The sequence below is a fragment of the Bombus impatiens genome, unplaced genomic scaffold (assembly GCF_000188095.3).
Source record: "Bombus impatiens unplaced genomic scaffold, BIMP_2.2 scf_0317, whole genome shotgun sequence".
In the NCBI taxonomy this organism is placed as follows: Eukaryota; Metazoa; Arthropoda; class Insecta; order Hymenoptera; family Apidae; genus Bombus; species Bombus impatiens.
The window spans coordinates 903,274-921,178 of record NT_176736.1 but is presented as its reverse complement, the minus strand read 5'-3'; the positions used below and the strand labels follow the sequence as shown (position 1 = coordinate 921,178).

General features: G+C 28.6%; 3 protein-coding genes and 2 long non-coding RNA genes across 6 annotated transcripts; 2 read left to right on the top strand and 3 right to left on the bottom strand.

The window, feature by feature from the left end:
• Nucleotides 1-54: 54 nt before the first annotated feature.
• On the bottom strand, nucleotides 55-6,188 carry LOC100745459 (nicotinate phosphoribosyltransferase). Of its 2 annotated transcripts, XM_003488989.4 has the most exons (11): nucleotides 5,535-6,188; nucleotides 4,902-5,072; nucleotides 4,702-4,828; nucleotides 4,277-4,488; nucleotides 3,538-3,656; nucleotides 3,267-3,460; nucleotides 2,394-2,579; nucleotides 1,239-1,464; nucleotides 836-1,156; nucleotides 624-752; nucleotides 55-561 (listed from the first exon to the last, which is right to left on the bottom strand). In XM_003488989.4, exons 1-11 carry the CDS (start codon nucleotides 5,602-5,604, stop codon nucleotides 484-486), a joined length of 1,833 nt encoding a protein of 610 aa, XP_003489037.1. In that variant the 5' UTR covers nucleotides 5,605-6,188; the 3' UTR covers nucleotides 55-483. The 2 variants fall into 2 exon arrangements, with proteins under 2 accessions (XP_003489037.1, XP_003489036.1); XM_003488988.4 differs by lacking the exon at nucleotides 2,394-2,579 and having other exon boundaries at nucleotides 5,535-6,180.
• A 2,240-nt stretch (nucleotides 6,189-8,428) lies between these two features.
• On the top strand, nucleotides 8,429-10,003 carry LOC117151599. Its single transcript, XR_004461628.1, has 2 exons — nucleotides 8,429-8,791; nucleotides 8,870-10,003. It is a non-coding gene; the product is annotated as an uncharacterized LOC117151599 (long non-coding RNA).
• Nucleotides 10,004-10,910: 907 nt separating this feature from the next.
• Nucleotides 10,911-14,918, bottom strand: LOC100745338 (zinc finger protein 90). The gene is made up of 5 exons (XM_012384962.3): nucleotides 14,757-14,918; nucleotides 13,412-13,645; nucleotides 13,114-13,343; nucleotides 12,639-13,019; nucleotides 10,911-12,565 (listed from the first exon to the last, which is right to left on the bottom strand). The coding sequence occupies exons 1-5, from the start codon at nucleotides 14,916-14,918 to the stop codon at nucleotides 12,220-12,222; spliced, it is 1,353 nt and encodes a 450-aa protein (XP_012240385.1). The 3' UTR covers nucleotides 10,911-12,219.
• Nucleotides 14,919-15,535: 617 nt separating this feature from the next.
• On the top strand, nucleotides 15,536-16,577 carry LOC117151601. The gene is made up of 2 exons (XR_004461630.1): nucleotides 15,536-15,975; nucleotides 16,163-16,577. It is a non-coding gene; the product is annotated as an uncharacterized LOC117151601 (long non-coding RNA).
• Nucleotides 16,566-17,665, bottom strand: LOC105680695 (cilia- and flagella-associated protein 20). Its single transcript, XM_012384963.3, has 2 exons — nucleotides 17,021-17,665; nucleotides 16,566-16,948 (listed from the first exon to the last, which is right to left on the bottom strand). Exons 1-2 carry the CDS (start codon nucleotides 17,294-17,296, stop codon nucleotides 16,643-16,645), a joined length of 582 nt encoding a protein of 193 aa, XP_012240386.1. The 5' UTR covers nucleotides 17,297-17,665; the 3' UTR covers nucleotides 16,566-16,642.
• Nucleotides 17,666-17,905: the final 240 nt, after the last annotated feature.

Sequence of the window (17,905 nt, the reverse complement as noted above, 5' to 3'; positions counted from 1 at the left end):
TTTAACTGGAAAATATAGAAAATGGTACTAACATATAAAAAGAAATTTTAAAAATATCGACGATTATTTACATTTAATTTACATTACCGATTTTATAATTTTTGTTCTCTTATATACAATACATTCAATCTTCTTTGTTTACATGTAAAATACTTTATAAATTGTGCATTGTTAATTCAAGTTCACCCGTTTCGTATCATCTTAAACATCAAAAGTAGCTTAGAGTGTATAGTTCTACACTATTATCCATTTTATTATGTAATCTAAAATTCTGTTTCCTAAAGAAAATTTATCTTGTACTTGTAAAACATAATATGAACATATTATGATTTTTATAAGTTATCAAAATATACTACTATAGTAAAATGCTTGTACAACTAGAACCTGAACCTCCAACTTGATGTGTTGGTAGACCATTTCAGTAAGTATGTGGTCTTCATTCATTGTTTTTTGATAATGATATTATTTAATGATATTTACAAATCACGAAAGTTCACCAATGGGTGCATTTTGTAACCACAAATCATGTATGAAATTATATAAATCATCACTAACAGCCACCTGTATAAATTCAATTATTTTAGAAAAATATCATGTAAATGTAAACATTTATTGAAACTTACTTTATATGGTGTAGGATTTAAATTTCTTTTGTGATCATTTCTGAGTGTTTTTAATGATTCTTGAACTCTATTTCGTATTTCTTGTAATGTAGGCAAAGGTTGGCATAATTTACCATTTTTCCAGTATACCTAAATGTTTGTAAAAATATATTGTAAATCTATAAAAATATTATAAAATCGTGCTTATAAACGTTGATACTTGTTCAATTTACCTTATGCAATGATTCCACTCGCGATGGAATAACATAAGCTCTTTTTGATTCTTGGAAAGGATGCCTACAAAGAACTTTATGTTTTACTTGTGGAACTTCTTCTGTTGATCTTTGTAACAGATCGATCAAAGCATATCCATCCGCTCCATATAATCTGAATGCATCTTTCTTTCCTGGTATTGTTACTTTACCAACTTCCTGACTGAGTTTAATTCTAGGTTGACCATTAATTTCAACCATTTTATAAACGCAACCTAATGCTGGTTGCCTTTGACATGTTACCAAATGTGTCCCAATTCCAAAACAATCGATCTTATGATTCTATAAAAGAACATCCTTTATAAGAAGCAGAAAAATTTGTTGCAAAATAAAGTTGAGATTTCTTTCATGTATATTTATTTACCTGCTCATTTAAACTCAGAATAGTCTCCTCATTAATATCATTTGACGCACAGATTGTTAATTTTGCAAACCAAGGTATATTGTATTTGATGGCAATTCTTTCGAAAATATTTCTTGCTGTATTACTTAAATACGCCAAATCACCGCTATCAATTCTTATACCAACTGCTTTATAACCCAAGTCATTTAAAGCTAGTGCCACTGCACAAAAATTTAGAAGACCACTCCTGAGTAAAAAATTTACTTATATATTACACATATAAATTGTATAAATGTAAAAGTACACGAAAGACATTATCAATTATACATGCATCTATATGGTATTATGAATGGTATTATATAGCATTATGGAGTCTGAAACATAATGTAAGTACACAATTATTTTGTATTTTATGAAAAATATATACATATTATAGATTCTTTAAATAATATTAAAATCTACTACTATTAATACTGTAAAGTATATAATATGTACTATTATTAATTAAATGAAATGCATGACTTTTTAATGGTTTTATATGAGTTGTAATAGGAAATGTGAATAAAATATGAATTATTAAATTACATGCAAGCTATCAATTTTAAGATTATGCTAATTATGGTACAACAGGAGAAAATTTTGTGTTAGTAAAGCAATTCTTTCATTTTATTAGCATATTCTCTTTTTATCATTGTATGTTTTTCATGATTTTTAGTTAACATCATTTTATTATTAATACAATTCAAACAGTTAATTGTTATTTTTTTACATGGCTGAATTGGGAAGGGTACTATATAAGGTCGTATGTAGTATAAGATTTACAAAATTTTGTACAAAATAACATACAATTTTGCAGATCCTTTATTACTGTTTTACGAAAAGAAACAAGCAACGATTTATAAATTTGCCCGCTTTACAGAATTTCGATTTTTCTTATAAATCAATTAAATTGAATTAAATAGAATAATATTGCATTTGAAATATGATTGAGTGCATTACATAGTTTTAATTTAAAGTTATTAAGATAAAATCTAACAAAATAAATATTAAATAAAAATCAAATTAAATTTTAATAATTTATACTTATTATTCATGAAAATAATTGATTAATTATGTTTGCTAAATGAAAAATATGATGATTTATCCTGCAAAGCAGACAAGGAGACAATATCGTACCTCACATAGAGCTCACCCAATTCGCCTTGACTTAATAAGCCATTCTTGTCATGAGAAGCCGATTCTGATATAATTGGATTGTTTCTGACACCATTTTGGGCATGTGTATTGGACCCATTTGTTAGATGTTTATTCTTTACATTTAGGCTGGCTATACATGCCTGTCTCTTGGCCGAGGATTCGATGCTATAAACACACTCCTGTTAAGCTACAGTGTGTATATGTTTCATCATGCCTGCTTTGTGAATTATTAATTAGTGTACTAATACACATATTAAACCCAATTAAATGTACTTTTAGTTAAAAGTAAAATTAGTCACAAAATATCTCGAATATCTTTCTAGTACATTTTTTGTTTCTCTTTTCCCAAAATATTTTATAGAATTTATTATCTTTAATCTTTATAAAACAATTTTAAAGAGTTTATAGTATTATTTTAGAACTACTCATATAAAACCATATAAGTAATAGATATTTATATACTTAAATTTAAGTATAGATACTTTTGCTAAATATTTTTAGTTATCTATTCTTTTCACTACTTTATATTTATGCATATTAAAAACAGCACGAAAATTAATATTTAAATTAGGTACTATAAGCTTGCAATTAGCAGAAGGTCCTATAAATAAATTAATAAAGGGTAGAGAATATTATTGAACATATTAATACAGCTAACATAGAAACATGGCATTGTACATTTAGATAATATTCCGAATGTATACATACATGCAAATAATCAAATATGCATACAAGTATTAAGAAAATATATATATTCATTTCTATATATCAAATATGCAAAACAAGAGTTCAAAAGAGTTAAGAAGAAGGTGAAATAAAAAAGATATAGATCAAGTAAGCAAAATATTATACCTTTTCACATCATATGTATCTACAAGAGCAACAAATCGTTGAGGGTAAGCAATGGCATAACTAATTAAAGCTGCTAATTCTCCACTAGAAGCTTCAGAAACTAATGTTCCTACATCAGCTGCAATAGAATTCCGATGTTTGTAAGCCAATTCTAAAAGGTCATAAACTTGTCCTGTTCCTTTATGTGCCAAAGTCTGAAAAAATATATAACACATTAAAATGAAATACAATTTCATTTAAGAAAGTTAATTAATAAATAATATGAGCGAACCTTTTCTTGCAAATCATCAATGCCAGTGAAAGATGTGATATATGAATGTGCATGTGTTCCACTTACAGGAATATTATAAAGTTTTCCTGCTAAAACATTACTTGTACCATCAAAACCACCTGGAAAATATTAATTTTTTTTAGAAGAAGGTAGAGGGAGATATTGGTTAAAATATATCTTCAGAATAATATATGTTATCGCTAATACATTAAAAAAAAAAAGAAATAGGCACATCTTAAATATTTGTTCATTATAATTAATTCAGAAAACAAGGGAAAGAACTTGTATTTAATACCATTCGTTGTTTCGTTCAATTTAATTTTGTTCTAGATATGAATTTTTCATAAAACGTGAAACAGCTATGTATATAAAAATATATTTAACTTACTTTAAACTATTATCTATCACCAATATGGTACAAACTGTTAAAGAATGATGCTGTTTGTTGATTGTTACTCAAGAAATTATAAAGCAAATGATGTTAAGAAGAAATATTATACATTTTATAAATGTATATGAATATTCTTACTGTATGCAATAAATAATGTAATAAAATGTAATGTAAAATATATAAAATAATGTAAAGTAAAATGTAATGTAATAAAATAATGTAATAATGTGATATGTTGAATAGTTTAAATATAATGTTTTATGATTTGAAAAGAAATGAACTTAACTGAGTACTACATTGAGATTTTAAAATAAAATAAAAGGAAATAAATATATAAGAAATATTTACCAATATAGCTATATTTAGAGGCACTTAAACCACCATCAGGACCCTGAGCTCTTCGAAGACCAAATTCTAGCAATGTTATATTTTTCCCAGCAACCATACGATATCTAGCTGCATTAGTTGCCATTAAACTTGCATAGTTAACTAATGTCAACAGTGTTGTTTCCAAAAGTTGTACCATTATTAATGGACCTTCTACTCTTAGTAATGGTATTCTGCATAACATATCAATTTGTATTGAGGTTTTAACTTATTAAGATTTGATGTTTCATCAAATATGTAATGTTGATAAGCATTGGAACATTAACTCTAACTGCTGTCATAAGAGCAAGAAAAAGTTTCCTAAACGATGATAATGATGATGATGATTAACATAACTGAATATTATTTGCATGATGCATGCAACTTTTAAGAAATTTTTAACTAACCTTGGAAAAACAACTGAACCTTCTTCCATAGCATATATTGTCACATCTTTTGGGGTCAGATCTTTCAAATATTCAAAAAACTTTTGATCAACTGACGATGGCATTGTTGACTTCAAGTACTTAATGTCTGTATAATTTAATATTAATTATAAATCTCAAAGGATTCTTTAAATGTAGAGATTTAAATAATAGATACATACCACTAGAGGAATAACGAAATTTTTCTAAAAATTTCATACATTCTTCTAGTCCAGCAAAGATTGTGAATTCGCCTTGGAAAGGATTTTTGCGAAAATATAAATCAAATACAGCATGATCATTCATTTTTTGACTTTTCCAATAAGCATATGCCATTGTAATCTGGTACAAGTCTAAAATTCAAAACGATGTAAACAAACATTATCTCATACATTATCTAAATAATATTCTGACATTTGCAACAACAAACTTTAATTTTAATTAGAGATTTATTACATTACAAAATAATATGTTATTTTTGTATTAAAATACAATTTCTTTTTATTAGCAAAATAATTAATTATATGCAGAGCAATCCTGTACAAAAAATATTTTTATCAATTGGAATTACATAAATTAAAGAAACAGTTCTATGATTAAGATACTGAGTTTTAATTCTGAAAGAAAATACAAGCGGAAGAATTTTCGCTATTCGTGTGTATCACACACTGAAACACCACGTGTTATATCATGACTTAATATATCTATTAAGTAAACGATAAGATAAAATAGATCTGCACGTTTTAAGGTTACTTCTTTTTAACATTGTTTTTTGCAATTATTAACAATTGTTAACAAATACAGAGGGCAAGTACCTGTTAAAAGTGGTTGTACGACACAATTTTGACGTGAATGACACCATGATTTATTCTCGTTATCTGACATTTTTCTTAAGAATTTTAGTGATTTAACTGAAGGTGTTAATGAAAGGAAAAAAAATTGTAAGATAGCTTTTTCTCTTGATAATAATGAATGTTACACCATTCACTGAACAACAACGGTCAAGCACTGTTACCGACGAACTAGCATGTTTCGACGGTGAACTCCGTATTATACGCTCCGCGTATTCTCAGAATCGATAGGAACGTTTGAAGGACGTTATGAACGACGCGACTTGTTATTCCGCCATTTCCACCAATAGTAAAGGCTCCTCTTAAGAAACTGCTAGAAATTAGGTTGCCACTTTAGTACTAGTACGTAAATGCGCAGAAAAAGAGTGATAAATTTTCTCTGTGCTATCATTAAATTCTTTCCCTTTTTTCTTCTATCCCCTCTTTTCATCGTGTGAATTACAATCAACCTATTCATCAAATATTTTGAACGAATCTTATTTTAGAAAACATAAAATTTGTCATCTGTGAATGATTTCATGTAACTTGATTTATATGTACCGCTAAATTATCATCATGGATCATGGATTAACAGTTAAGTAGCAATCTTAGATGTGTATCAGTTTAATATAAGTTGAATATACATACGTATTTGCACGGCCTGACTTACCGCTTTACGATACTACTGAAGTCAGTACAAATACGCTGCGACTATGATGTAACTTAATGTTAAATTACTATTAAAAGCCAAATATGTTTATTATGTACATTTTTAAATTTCCCATTGCTATACATATAAATCCATACAATTGTGTATATATCTTTATACAATGTTTAATGAAATTCATGAGAGATTCCAAGTTGTATGATTGAAAGCTATTAAAAAATATAACATTTGTTTCTATTTAATGATGATAGCAGTGCCCTCTTGAACTATAAGTAACCAACTAATAACATTAGTGAATTTACAAATTGCAAGTCGTAATTGTAGAATTCTATTGCAGACGTGCAGTTTTTACAATTATAGGAGTTAGAACTTTTATGTGTATTTTACAAGTGTTCATAGTAGAATGATTATTGTATGTTATAATTTAAGTAAGTGACTAAAGTTTGTTTATCTGTTATATAGCGTAAATTATATAATATATATTATATAAATAAAAATTGTATAAAATAAAATATAGAATAAAGTTTCAGTGAAAATTAAGATATAGTATGCATACAGTCCCAAATCAATTTTCTTGATTAGCTACAGCTTCATTAAAACAAAATTTATTATATATTGTCGATTCATTTCTTTATAAGGAAAAGAGGATCTTTGGTTGTATCACAATTCCAGGGATGCCTTGCATATACATAAGTATTTATAATATCTGCAATATAATATAATAGTTACAAGTTACAAATTACATTATATTACAGTTAACAGTGATATCTATATATCGACAAATACAAATGAAAAATGAGAAGTAATTTCTGTTTATGATTTAATCACGGCCATAATTCACTTTATAAATACTGTTCGATTCAAAAGAAAACATTTACAGATTATTATTTTATGCAATTTGTTTCGATAAAGGATTAATTTGTAAGTCAAATGAATTGCTATTTCTGACGCTCCTCAAGTTAACCAGACCAGATAAAATTGTGAAACAAATTGCAACATTCCCGTAGATAAGATTTTTTGGGTACGTCTTACTCGATTTGTATTGTATCATTTCTTTGTTTTGAAGATAGAACCGCGGTTAACGGTGTCATGCCACGAAAAGTACAATTATAGCACGAGACTTATGGCGATCGAGGCATCTTTCGATTAAACACAAACTTATCGTTAGGGGCAACATGTCCGTACACAACGACCTTGCCGTAATGATACAGCATTGCAGCTGTTCATTCTTCGATAACAAACTTTTTTTAAACATCGAAAATTAACGTGTAACTTTGGAACAAACGCCTCGATCGCGTGCACTATGATGCAACTTTAAACTTGGATTCCTTTCGTATCTATCAATTTAATTGCGCCTTAAGTTCCATCGCTACGATGTTAACCACAAGTTACAACATTGTTGCCGTCGCGATTTTCAGATGCATATGTACTTATATGCGTATATGTGTATACTTATAGAACAAGTCACAAGTTTCTTATCCATATTATTTCGACCAAACAACTTTAATATTTGCACTATGACAAATATCAAATAAAGATATCCTATCTTAACGAATTTATTTTAGCGTGTTTTATTGAGGGAAATAAATTTTTCTTTCAATAAATCGCAATAATTCCTTTCACATCTTTAAAATCTTGCAAAATCGTGATATACCGTGAATTACATTTTCGTAAGACGACCAAGAAGATTGACGCAAGGTTCTGGTAAATTAATCAAAAGTATACGTTCTCTACTGAATTGAGTAATTATTTAAAAAACATCTAAAAACATGTATCCAGTGGCACGATCACGGGAACAAGTATACTGTAAGAAGTAACATTTTTCGTCTGTTTCGACTGTATATTAAATATACTTTTATGACATTAATCTTTTATTATGCACGAGCTTTTTTGCTGACTCGAATAAGCAGGAAATCTTAACGACTGACTTATAAAGTTTATAAAGTTATCGAACTGTTCGACTTTTACGTGTTCATTCCGGCTCTGGATTGAAACCAAAGTAGATATATTTGAAGTGTTTGACTTCTTTAACTCGGTTAATTAAACTGAGCTAACATAGTTTGCATACGTCATATGATCGTTACTTCAGTTTCATCTTATCAGTGTAAACGTTTCAATTTGTTGACTTTAATTATTAATTTCTCTCTATCAGCGTTTACATTTCACATGAATTGTTCTTTATTAATCTGTTAATCTCAATAATCAGTGAAATGAGTTTCTCTTCGACGCTCGACGATCATTGACCAAAAAGAATCTTATTCGTTCGTTATTCTTACAGATTAGTGCATTTTATAATTGAAAGCGGATCGTCGTCGATTTTTTAGTTTTTAACTAATTAATACGCAGTAGAAAGAATAGTGATTAACGACGATTTAATTCGAACGCTGATTCGCGTCTTCTTCTGATCTCGTATTATATGTATACATATACATATGTATATATACAGTACAAAAGGCTAAAAGATCAGACTAACGAATGAAAGTGATTACGCGGCGAATATGTACCGGTTCTTACACGAATCTGACTAGAAAAAGGAAATTGAATTTTACCATTTCTGTACATTTGCCACGATTATGTAAGAATTCTATCGCGTTTCTATTAAGTTCCATTTCATTGAGCATGCGAAATGCAATAAATTCTAGAATATTTTCAGGGTAAAATACTACTAGCTTCTCTGAAATAACCAGCATTTCCCGACGCGACTGATTATTCATATACAATTATCATAATTTTTCATTGCAATGTGAAGTACAAGAACATAGATATCGTGTCCAGATATCGTTTAATATATAGATAAAGGAAGCGAATTTCCTCTTGTTACATGTAATACGGTAAATATGAAATACGGATAAATACGGAAAAAGGATAAGGAAATTTTACGTAGACAAGACAAGACGTTGAGATAAAATCTATGACAAAGAATGATTAATTTTTTATCAAGTTTTTGTTTCACCGAGTAGAACTGTAAAATTTCAAGTATTTTTACTGAATCGCGAAAAATCAATGATAAAGAATGCGTTTAATATATTCGAGTTCGCGTTCGTCCTGCTGGATGATTATTTGATGATTATATGAAATGAAAATGATAATTAAGCAAAGGATAGAACATAATGGAATGAAAGCGTAAACTTTTACTGCTGACCTTTTATACAATCATTTTATTATGTGTCACAATTGATATTATCGACAATTCATACCTCGAATCTACATATAATTATCCAATATTTGTCTGCCGGAATACACTACGTTAGTTCACTGCTTTACTGGCACTTCTGAGATATTGTTTTAATCGCTAATTTAAATGCTAATCGCCTCTGTGTTACGTGAACTTTAAAAAAATACTCAATTTTTGACTCCTTATAGCAAGAGTTGAGCAAATCTATTTAAAAATATAGCACTAATAACTAAGACAAGACTTTTATAATTAATGTTTTATAAATGAAATAATTAAATTATAATAATTATATTATATTAATTTTTATAAATAATATAATTAAATTTTATAATAACATGTTTTTATAATTAATTAACATAATACATAAGAATACACTGTTTAACATTGTCAACAACTATAACATAATCCGGAAGCAATGTATTTGGCAGTATTAGGGTTAAAACGAAATTCAGAAGGGAGAAAGATAATTTGCTCATCCCTGCTTCAAAAACTAGATGTAAAAATTGAGCCGTGAGAACGAGATTATCTCTTCATTTTTTTTCTATCAAAAATTGATTATTTTCGCGGGTATATAATTATCCAATAATCTTCGTCTACTTAACTACGTAACTGACAAGCGTCTGCAAAAAGGTAATTGCAAAATATACGATTGTATCTCTAAATAAGCTAGGGTGGCTGTTCGTCAAAGCTTCCGCATTATCAAATATTTTTTGTGTATAAAACGTGAGAAAATATTTTATCGAAACATTTATTTTTAAATACTTTTAAATATCATCTGATTTAAGAAATAATCTTAGAACCGAAGCTAAATACACGATGAAAAAGACCATTGAAATTTGTTTTAAATTGAATTCGATGTGTTAATTACAATACTATTCCATTCTTTCTTGGTCCATTTCATTTTCAGTATGGCGAAAGCTTGGCCACCCTACTACACTAATTTAGCAATGGTAGCACGCAGTTACACACGGTTTCTTCCGTCTGTAAGTACTACTTCTTAATTACGTGATCGTCGTACATTATTCTGTGACCGTCCATTATCAAACATCCGCTTTTTTTGGAGTATCTAGCACGTGTGCGATGTATACGATACATATGGAAGCAGAGGCTATAATCCTCTACATTTACATGACTTCTTCTCTAAAAACTCTTATCTAAAGTTTCCTAAAAGCTACTCAGACTTTAGTTAACATTTACTTTTCTTTAATCGTATATCTGTTTAAAAGAATAACATTATGATCGTTTGTAACGGTAGCTACAGCCTCTACATTATTCATTATACTTAATACTGTATTTTGAATAAACTAGACTCATCATCTTTCGTCACATACAGCCATTGATATTGTATACTAATCTCTTACATTTACGCAATTACTCTAATTTGACACAGAATTTCGTATACAGTCTTAACGTTACTTAATGATGATATTGTTCATGTATTGTGCTAAAAATATGCCTCGAACTACAAAATTTTCTACTTTTATTCCCTAAAGAAATGCTTCCTTTTCCGGTTCTTTTCTTTTTTCGCCTTTGGTCATTTTTTAATCATTTCATAAATATAAATACTTTATCAAATATCGTTAAACAGCTCTTTTTATATGGACAAAATAACACGTTCCTTTTTTTAGAACGTTCATCACCATTCAAATCCATTTACGTTATTCGCAAGAAAAAAATAAAATCGTTCCTTCGGTGACACAACAATCGTGAAATAAATATCAAATAATTTCAACGTCCAACCCTTTGTACCTTTTGTCTCTTGAAAATATACTAAGTACATGTTGCTTAAAAATATCACATACAATATACAGAGTACCCGTTCAAGGTTTCAAAAAATATTGTAAATTCCTTATTCGTATTTAAATATTAAAAAAAATTATATTTTGTCAAATTTAGACCAAATTTTGAGCGTACGGAAATAAGTAGTTACGTTACTATTATTATTTTGTTTTATATCTACAATATCCAATACATATATACTTAAACCCATCGGATATGACTGAATTTTCTAATATACCACCGATTTATAAAAAATCACAGTTATCTTACGTTTACTAAATTTTCTTTACTAGTCAATTTTTTACGCAAATTACGAGAGATACACTTTAATCTTAATTTTAAAGTTTAATACTTCATTGTGTTCATTACCGATGGGTTAATTTGTATTACATTGAAAATTATTTGAATAATACTGCTCTTCGACTGAATAATGTTCGACATTACGTCGTTAACGATGGGCATGTAAAATAAAATTTTACTTTATGTATAATTTTTTAACGATCGCATTGTCATAAAATCGTTTTTAAGAAATGGTAGCAAGGGTGGTCTATAACTTCTACCCTTAAATATGCAGAAGAAAATGTATACAAGTTAAATATTGATAAACGGTAAAAAATACGAATTTCTTATTTTAACTAGAAAGTTTAAAACCTATCGTTATTATCACTTGTACTATATATGAGTCAATAAATAATAATCACTAAATTCATCAACAACAATGGAAGTATTATCAAGTTTGATAACATCAATAAGTTAAAAAATTAAGAAAAATATATATTTGTTTCTATTTTATAATATGTAAAGAAGACCTAGTTACGCCATAAGAACAAACAACTAAGTGCTTGTCAATAACAATAAGTACCTAGTACTATGTTCAAACGACTCAATTAAAGTATACAAAAGTTCCGTTGCTCCTTGCGTTTTAGCACCATTAATATTCAAAATTAAAGCTCATGTTTCTCATTCCAATAGCTAATACACATGGATACGATAATATCGTAAAGTATTTTATTTTTCTAAAACCATTCTTCGTATTGGTTACCCATGGTTCATCTCATTAAATCTGCTGCTCTTTGTCTATCTCGATGTACTTCTCGAGGATGCATTCTTTTACGATGTGAGAAACAATTTCCAGAACTCGCGAAAGCTTTCGGACAATATGGACATTGATAAGGCCTTGCACCTGTATGTTGATTTATGTGAAACTTTAAATCTTGATTTCTTTTAAAGGTTTTATCACAAAGAGGACACGCGTGCGGCCTCAAATCCGAGTGCGTTATACTATGAGCTCGTAATGTAGAATTTGTTGGATAAACTCTCCCACATACATTGCATGGAAATTGTATTCCTCCATGGTACTCCTTGTGTCTGAATAAATTTGACTGTGTTTTAAAGCTGTAATGCAATAAACACTTTTATTAATAGTCACTTTATTGGATACTCAATCAAATTTAACTGAAGTACTCACATTCTACCACATATGTCACAACCATATTTTCCCTTAGGCCGATGAGTTTCCAAATGTACTTTTAGATTTCCTTTAGTAGAAATTTTTTTACTACAAATTGGACAGATAAAATTGCTTGATGAATTATTATCGGTATTCATATGAAGTACACCATTAGTAGAATACACTTGTTGGGATCTTAAAATAGGCTTCCCATCAAGTCGTTTATCTTTAGGCAAATGGGACCATAAATGATTTTGTAAACCAATTTGAGATATAAAGGATCGAGCACATATTGTACATTCATGAGGTTTAGTTGATACATTAGAAATAAGTTCTTCAGTATCTTCTTGTAATTTATCATTGCTCTCTTCTTTTGTTTCCTTTTTTATTTCATCAATTCTATAGGAGATAAATGCAATTGAGTAAATATATAATCATACATGTTAAGAAGATACTATACCATGTTTTGTTATGTTAATATAAATATTCTTACTTATTTGTTAATGGTAATGGTTCTGGGGAGTTTGTTTTTGTTATTATTTCTTCTGTATCAGATGCTTCTGAAGTTTCTGATGCTGAATTCTCCATACCATACTGTAAAAATAACATTGGGTCTACCTTGACTTCCATTTCTTCCATACTTGGAGTATGACATTTATCATCTTGTGACATTAATTCTGATGGTCCCAGTGGTTCGCCTTCAGCCAAAATTTCTATTGCCCCCTAGAAGATGATGGATGTTAAATAAATATCTACAAAATAAATTAAAGCATATAATGATTGTAATATACTTTTGTTAATATTGTATGTAATAATCCCCGGTCTTCTATCCTTCTTGTGTTTTGCACATCTTTAACACTTTCTCTTTCTACATCCTGTATATTTGTATCATCACTATTACTATATAACTGAGATTTTAACTTCTCCTGCGTTCTATATGCCATCATAGCAAAGCGATGAATACTTTCTAATCTTTTAATGCACGTAACACATACCATTTTTGATAATTTATCTTCAGAGGACACCTACAACACAATATAATTACAGTATTGATAATAAACTGATATAAGAATAAAAAGTACAAAAAATATGATATAGAAAAATAGTGATTAGAAATTAATGAAAGTATTAAAACTTATTGAAATAATAAGAAAAATCAACATTTTTAATATTTCATTATTTATTGAAAAAAAATCTTTAGACATTGAAAATGCAAGAAAATTTTTAATAAAAAATCGATTTTAAATTATTTGTAAAATTAATAAATTTTATTTACTTTATTATAAAACAAATGATGTGTGTTTTCTGGCAGTTTTTTTTTTTTATATGAAAAATAACCTGAATTTTATCTTAATAATTCATTTTGTTTATTTTAATCTTAAAAATGTTTTTTAATATTCAAATTTTATTAAATATTTCATTTACAATTTTTCTTTATCGGAAAATTACGCATTATTTATGAATTATTATATGAATAGAATTATATTTATAGATGCGCTAGTTATATAGTGCATATAGCATACTTATCGTAATCAATAAAATGCTAATTTTTAACACTTCTGTATTCCCATCAAAATGGATTCTTCCATTTTCCTAATTATGGATATTCGATTATTCCGAATGCAATGTATACACATCAGAATTATAATTACGTTAATTTTCACATTAATTTACATAAATACATAAAATATATCGTTTTGTTTAAAATTCATTTTTAAATACAGATGATTTTACAATACGATTTTTCATTAATCAACCGAATTAAATTGTAAACAATAATAAAATAATAATTTCTATGTGAGTTAATTACTTTACATGTACTATTTTTAATGTCTTATTTGCCAGAAAGGATGTATTTCGAACTTGTATCGATGCTGTGGCATTTTACAAAATTTCGAAGTTCTGTAACAGTTCTCAAATTTTTTGAGATAAATATACATGTATCTCTTGACATGTACTGAAAACAGGATACAGACGGGATTGAGCGCGAAACATCCGGCAACGGGGTACCAAGTGGAGTTTTCGAAAAAAAATCCGCACACATGTTAGGCCTACACACGAAACTGTATGTACATACATGTAGGCGCGCATACAGCGGCGATCGCGCTGATTTACACGGAGCGGAGAAAGACTTACCAAGATGTAGAGATATTTTCGTATTTTGGTCTGCAGGTAGTGCCGTCTACCATCCTCAGCGAAAATGTGGACCCCGTCGTTTCTTGGTATGTCACTAGCACAAATTCGGCAGTGGATCTCGTCCTCCCGATCGCGCTCGAAATCGCGACTCGCCGTACCCATTTCAAAAAGAAAGAAAAAAAAATATGACGAGATATCACCACGCTAAGGAAATATTTTTTTTTCTCACTAATTTATATGTACAAGCACGATTTAAAAATGATTTATGTTAAATGATTCACGCGGCCCCGTTTCACAATGTTAAATTCATTGCTTATTGCTTATTTTCCCTCCCTTTCGTTATCTTAGCACCGTGATGGAAAAACGTCGGAAACGTCCGATATAAAACTTTCAGCAATGCATCTTTACGACGTGCCAGCGTGTCTGAGAGGGTTGATTATTCTAACGATTTTTTTTACTTATGAGTCTCCCGGATTGGGTGAGATTACTCCAGCACAACGTTGACGCTTTAAAAACGACGTCGGCGCCGGGCGTCGGCGTCTCTCCCGAAACGAGTGCTCAATACAAAATATATAATAGCATTCGTCGATTTGAAAAACATATGTATATATCCAATTGTTTTATTTATGGATTCCGGTCGTATTAACCGATATTTGCTATTAGAATATTATAATGTATTTTATTATCATTCGATCGTTATTTAGGCAGGAATTAAAGATTTCACGTGGATCCATGAATTCGTATTTCTAAAATACTGCCCTTTGCTAGAAATAAAGAATAAAATGTATCAACGCGGTACTCTTAATTGGTCCGCCATCTTCTTTGATTCATTCGTTCGTATTTTTTATTTTCTTCGTCAATGATTCATCGGAGTTGTTTTATACTCTCCGCCTTTATAGAATTGTGAATTTATCTCACTAGAAATAGATCTCGATCGATATATTTCTTAGAAATTGCGCCACATCGATAAATTTAATGACAATTTTTCCAAACTTTCCCGCCATTTTTCTGAGCATGTATTACTACGCCTCATGGTAGAAGGGATGAATGTAGATGTTTTTGTCGCAGTGAAAAATAGTTCCAGGTACTTGCGAACGAACAGCCTCCCCCTTGATATGCTACGTCCCCATTTAAAAAAATCAATACTTAATAATTAGCAATTAATACACTTTCCAAGTATACATATACAACTGCTATCTTATTTTCTGCAGTTTTTAATGTACGTATGTGCTTTCTCCTTTTTTAATGCGTATGTGTTTTCTTCTTATTTATATCATTAACATTTAAATTATATAGTTTTATATGAAATTTCTGCAAAAGATTATATATTTTTTACTATGTTTCGTTATACATAAAGAAAATGTTATTTTTGATTAATATAGCAAAGTGTGATCTCTTAATTTTAGGAGAATTATGCTCTTAAGGTTAATAGATAAACGAATGTTTCGAACATAAGTTATTTTTATGAATTTATATCATTTGTCTCAGTAACAAAAATTAAATTTTGCTTCATACAAAAAATACAAGTAATTAACCAATTAACTCATACCTTTTATTGAATAAAAAATACAATTAAGGTGAATAATTGAATATAAACGGAATTATCGTATATACGCATTATCTCATCATTACTTAATAAACATATCTTTTAATATAATTTGTACTGTAATGTTTAACAGAAATATATATAAATCAAAAGTGAAATATATTTAATGAAACATGTTATTGTTGTAACATGGTAATTTGTTAATGTATTAAGCATATATTTATTAAATAAGTATGAACTATTAATAAAAATCACGAAATTGATTAATTTATAAATATTTGTTGTTTATTCTTGTTTCTTCTTAAACATTTTTGTAAAGTGTTAGGAAATTAGTACTAACTTAACATTTTGCCTTATTTTGAATTGGCAAAAATAATTTAAATTCTGCTGGTAATTCATCTTCAGAATATAATCTATCAGAAAAGTATACTCTTCGTATTCTACAGTTTGCATGGATTTGAACTCTTAATGTTTCCACATAATTTGTTCCATATGCACGTCTAGTAAAATCAGCTAAATTAAACTGAATCTGATTCCATCCATCATCCAGTCTCATTGGCATTGTACAAATAAATGGTTTTACTCTAGTTGTAGATTGATAATTACTAGCACGAAATCTACGGCGCACATTCTTGTCATCAATAACCTAAAGTCAAATATTTATGATCATTTGATATATTGTATTCTGTTACACACGATTAGTTAAATATTTTCTTACCTGGACTTCAAAAGTAAAATATTTCTTTAAATTCTTAATTATCATCACTAGAAATGGTAATTTTATACCTAAAGTTTTTCTGGGATCTGCTGGGCAAGTAATATATGTAGTACTAACATTACTGCCCAATATTTCCAATACTAAACTTTGTATATCATTATCTGTAATTCGTTTTATATGTCCGTTTCTTACTTTTTTATCCCAAATTTGTAATGGTTTGCTACCAATACTATACAATATTGATAAAAATCCACTTTGAAATGTATTTTTAAACATGTTCACTTGCTTATTTTTGTCTTTGTTAATTTAAAAAATAGTTCTTTCTACCGTGTTTCTTGTTTACAGACATGCATCAAGAGATCTCAATGAATTTTATGCTTTCGTTTTTATCTGTAACTTAACCTTTCATTTTATGACTTGAGGTTCACTAAAAAGTTACATGTTTTTAATAGATTTATTGTTAAAAGGTGATTTCCACATAATACTTAACATTATTCAATCAACAAAAGCATTTCTAGTTTAAATCGACATCTTCTTTGAGAAATTTGATTTGCTAAATAACTTTAGCGATAAACATAACCTATACCGTTTGTGTTTGATCAATGTTGCCGTTAAATTTACAGCTATATCGAAAATCGATCGATTATCTCGAATTTATCGATTTCAGTTGTTCGATATTGGCAATTTAAATTTAAAATATGGACGATGTACGATTGTACTTGTTAGAATTAAATTTCAGATGTATAAAACAAAAATATAATGCATTTCAAAGTTTTTACAGTCGTTTATTGATGTCAAATACAAACCGATAAAGTTTAAATAAGCAATAGATATCTACGTATTAGATGACCATTCTTTAAAAGAGAGTTAACGATTTTTCGCCAT

Excerpts from the sequence above, each read along its gene's own strand:
- LOC100745459 (XM_003488989.4), bottom strand. The coding sequence starts at position 5,604 with ATGTCAGATAACGAGAATAAATCATGGTGTCATTCACGTCAAAATTGT. Across the intron at positions 5,073-5,534 it reads CGTACAACCACTTTTAACAG|ACTTGTACCAGATTACAATG; the intron begins GTACTTGCCCTC and ends TTTGAATTTTAG. Across the intron at positions 753-835 it reads GAGTGGAATCATTGCATAAG|GTATACTGGAAAAATGGTAA; the intron begins GTAAATTGAACA and ends ACAAACATTTAG.
- LOC100745338 (XM_012384962.3), bottom strand. The coding sequence starts at position 14,918 with ATGGGTACGGCGAGTCGCGATTTCGAGCGCGATCGGGAGGACGAGATC. Across the intron at positions 13,344-13,411 it reads TACATACAATATTAACAAAA|GGGGCAATAGAAATTTTGGC; the intron begins GTATATTACAAT and ends ATCATCTTCTAG. Across the intron at positions 13,020-13,113 it reads CCATTACCATTAACAAATAA|AATTGATGAAATAAAAAAGG; the intron begins GTAAGAATATTT and ends TATCTCCTATAG.
- LOC105680695 (XM_012384963.3), bottom strand. The coding sequence starts at position 17,296 with ATGTTTAAAAATACATTTCAAAGTGGATTTTTATCAATATTGTATAGT. Across the intron at positions 16,949-17,020 it reads ATTTTACTTTTGAAGTCCAG|GTTATTGATGACAAGAATGT; the intron begins GTAAGAAAATAT and ends ATTTGACTTTAG.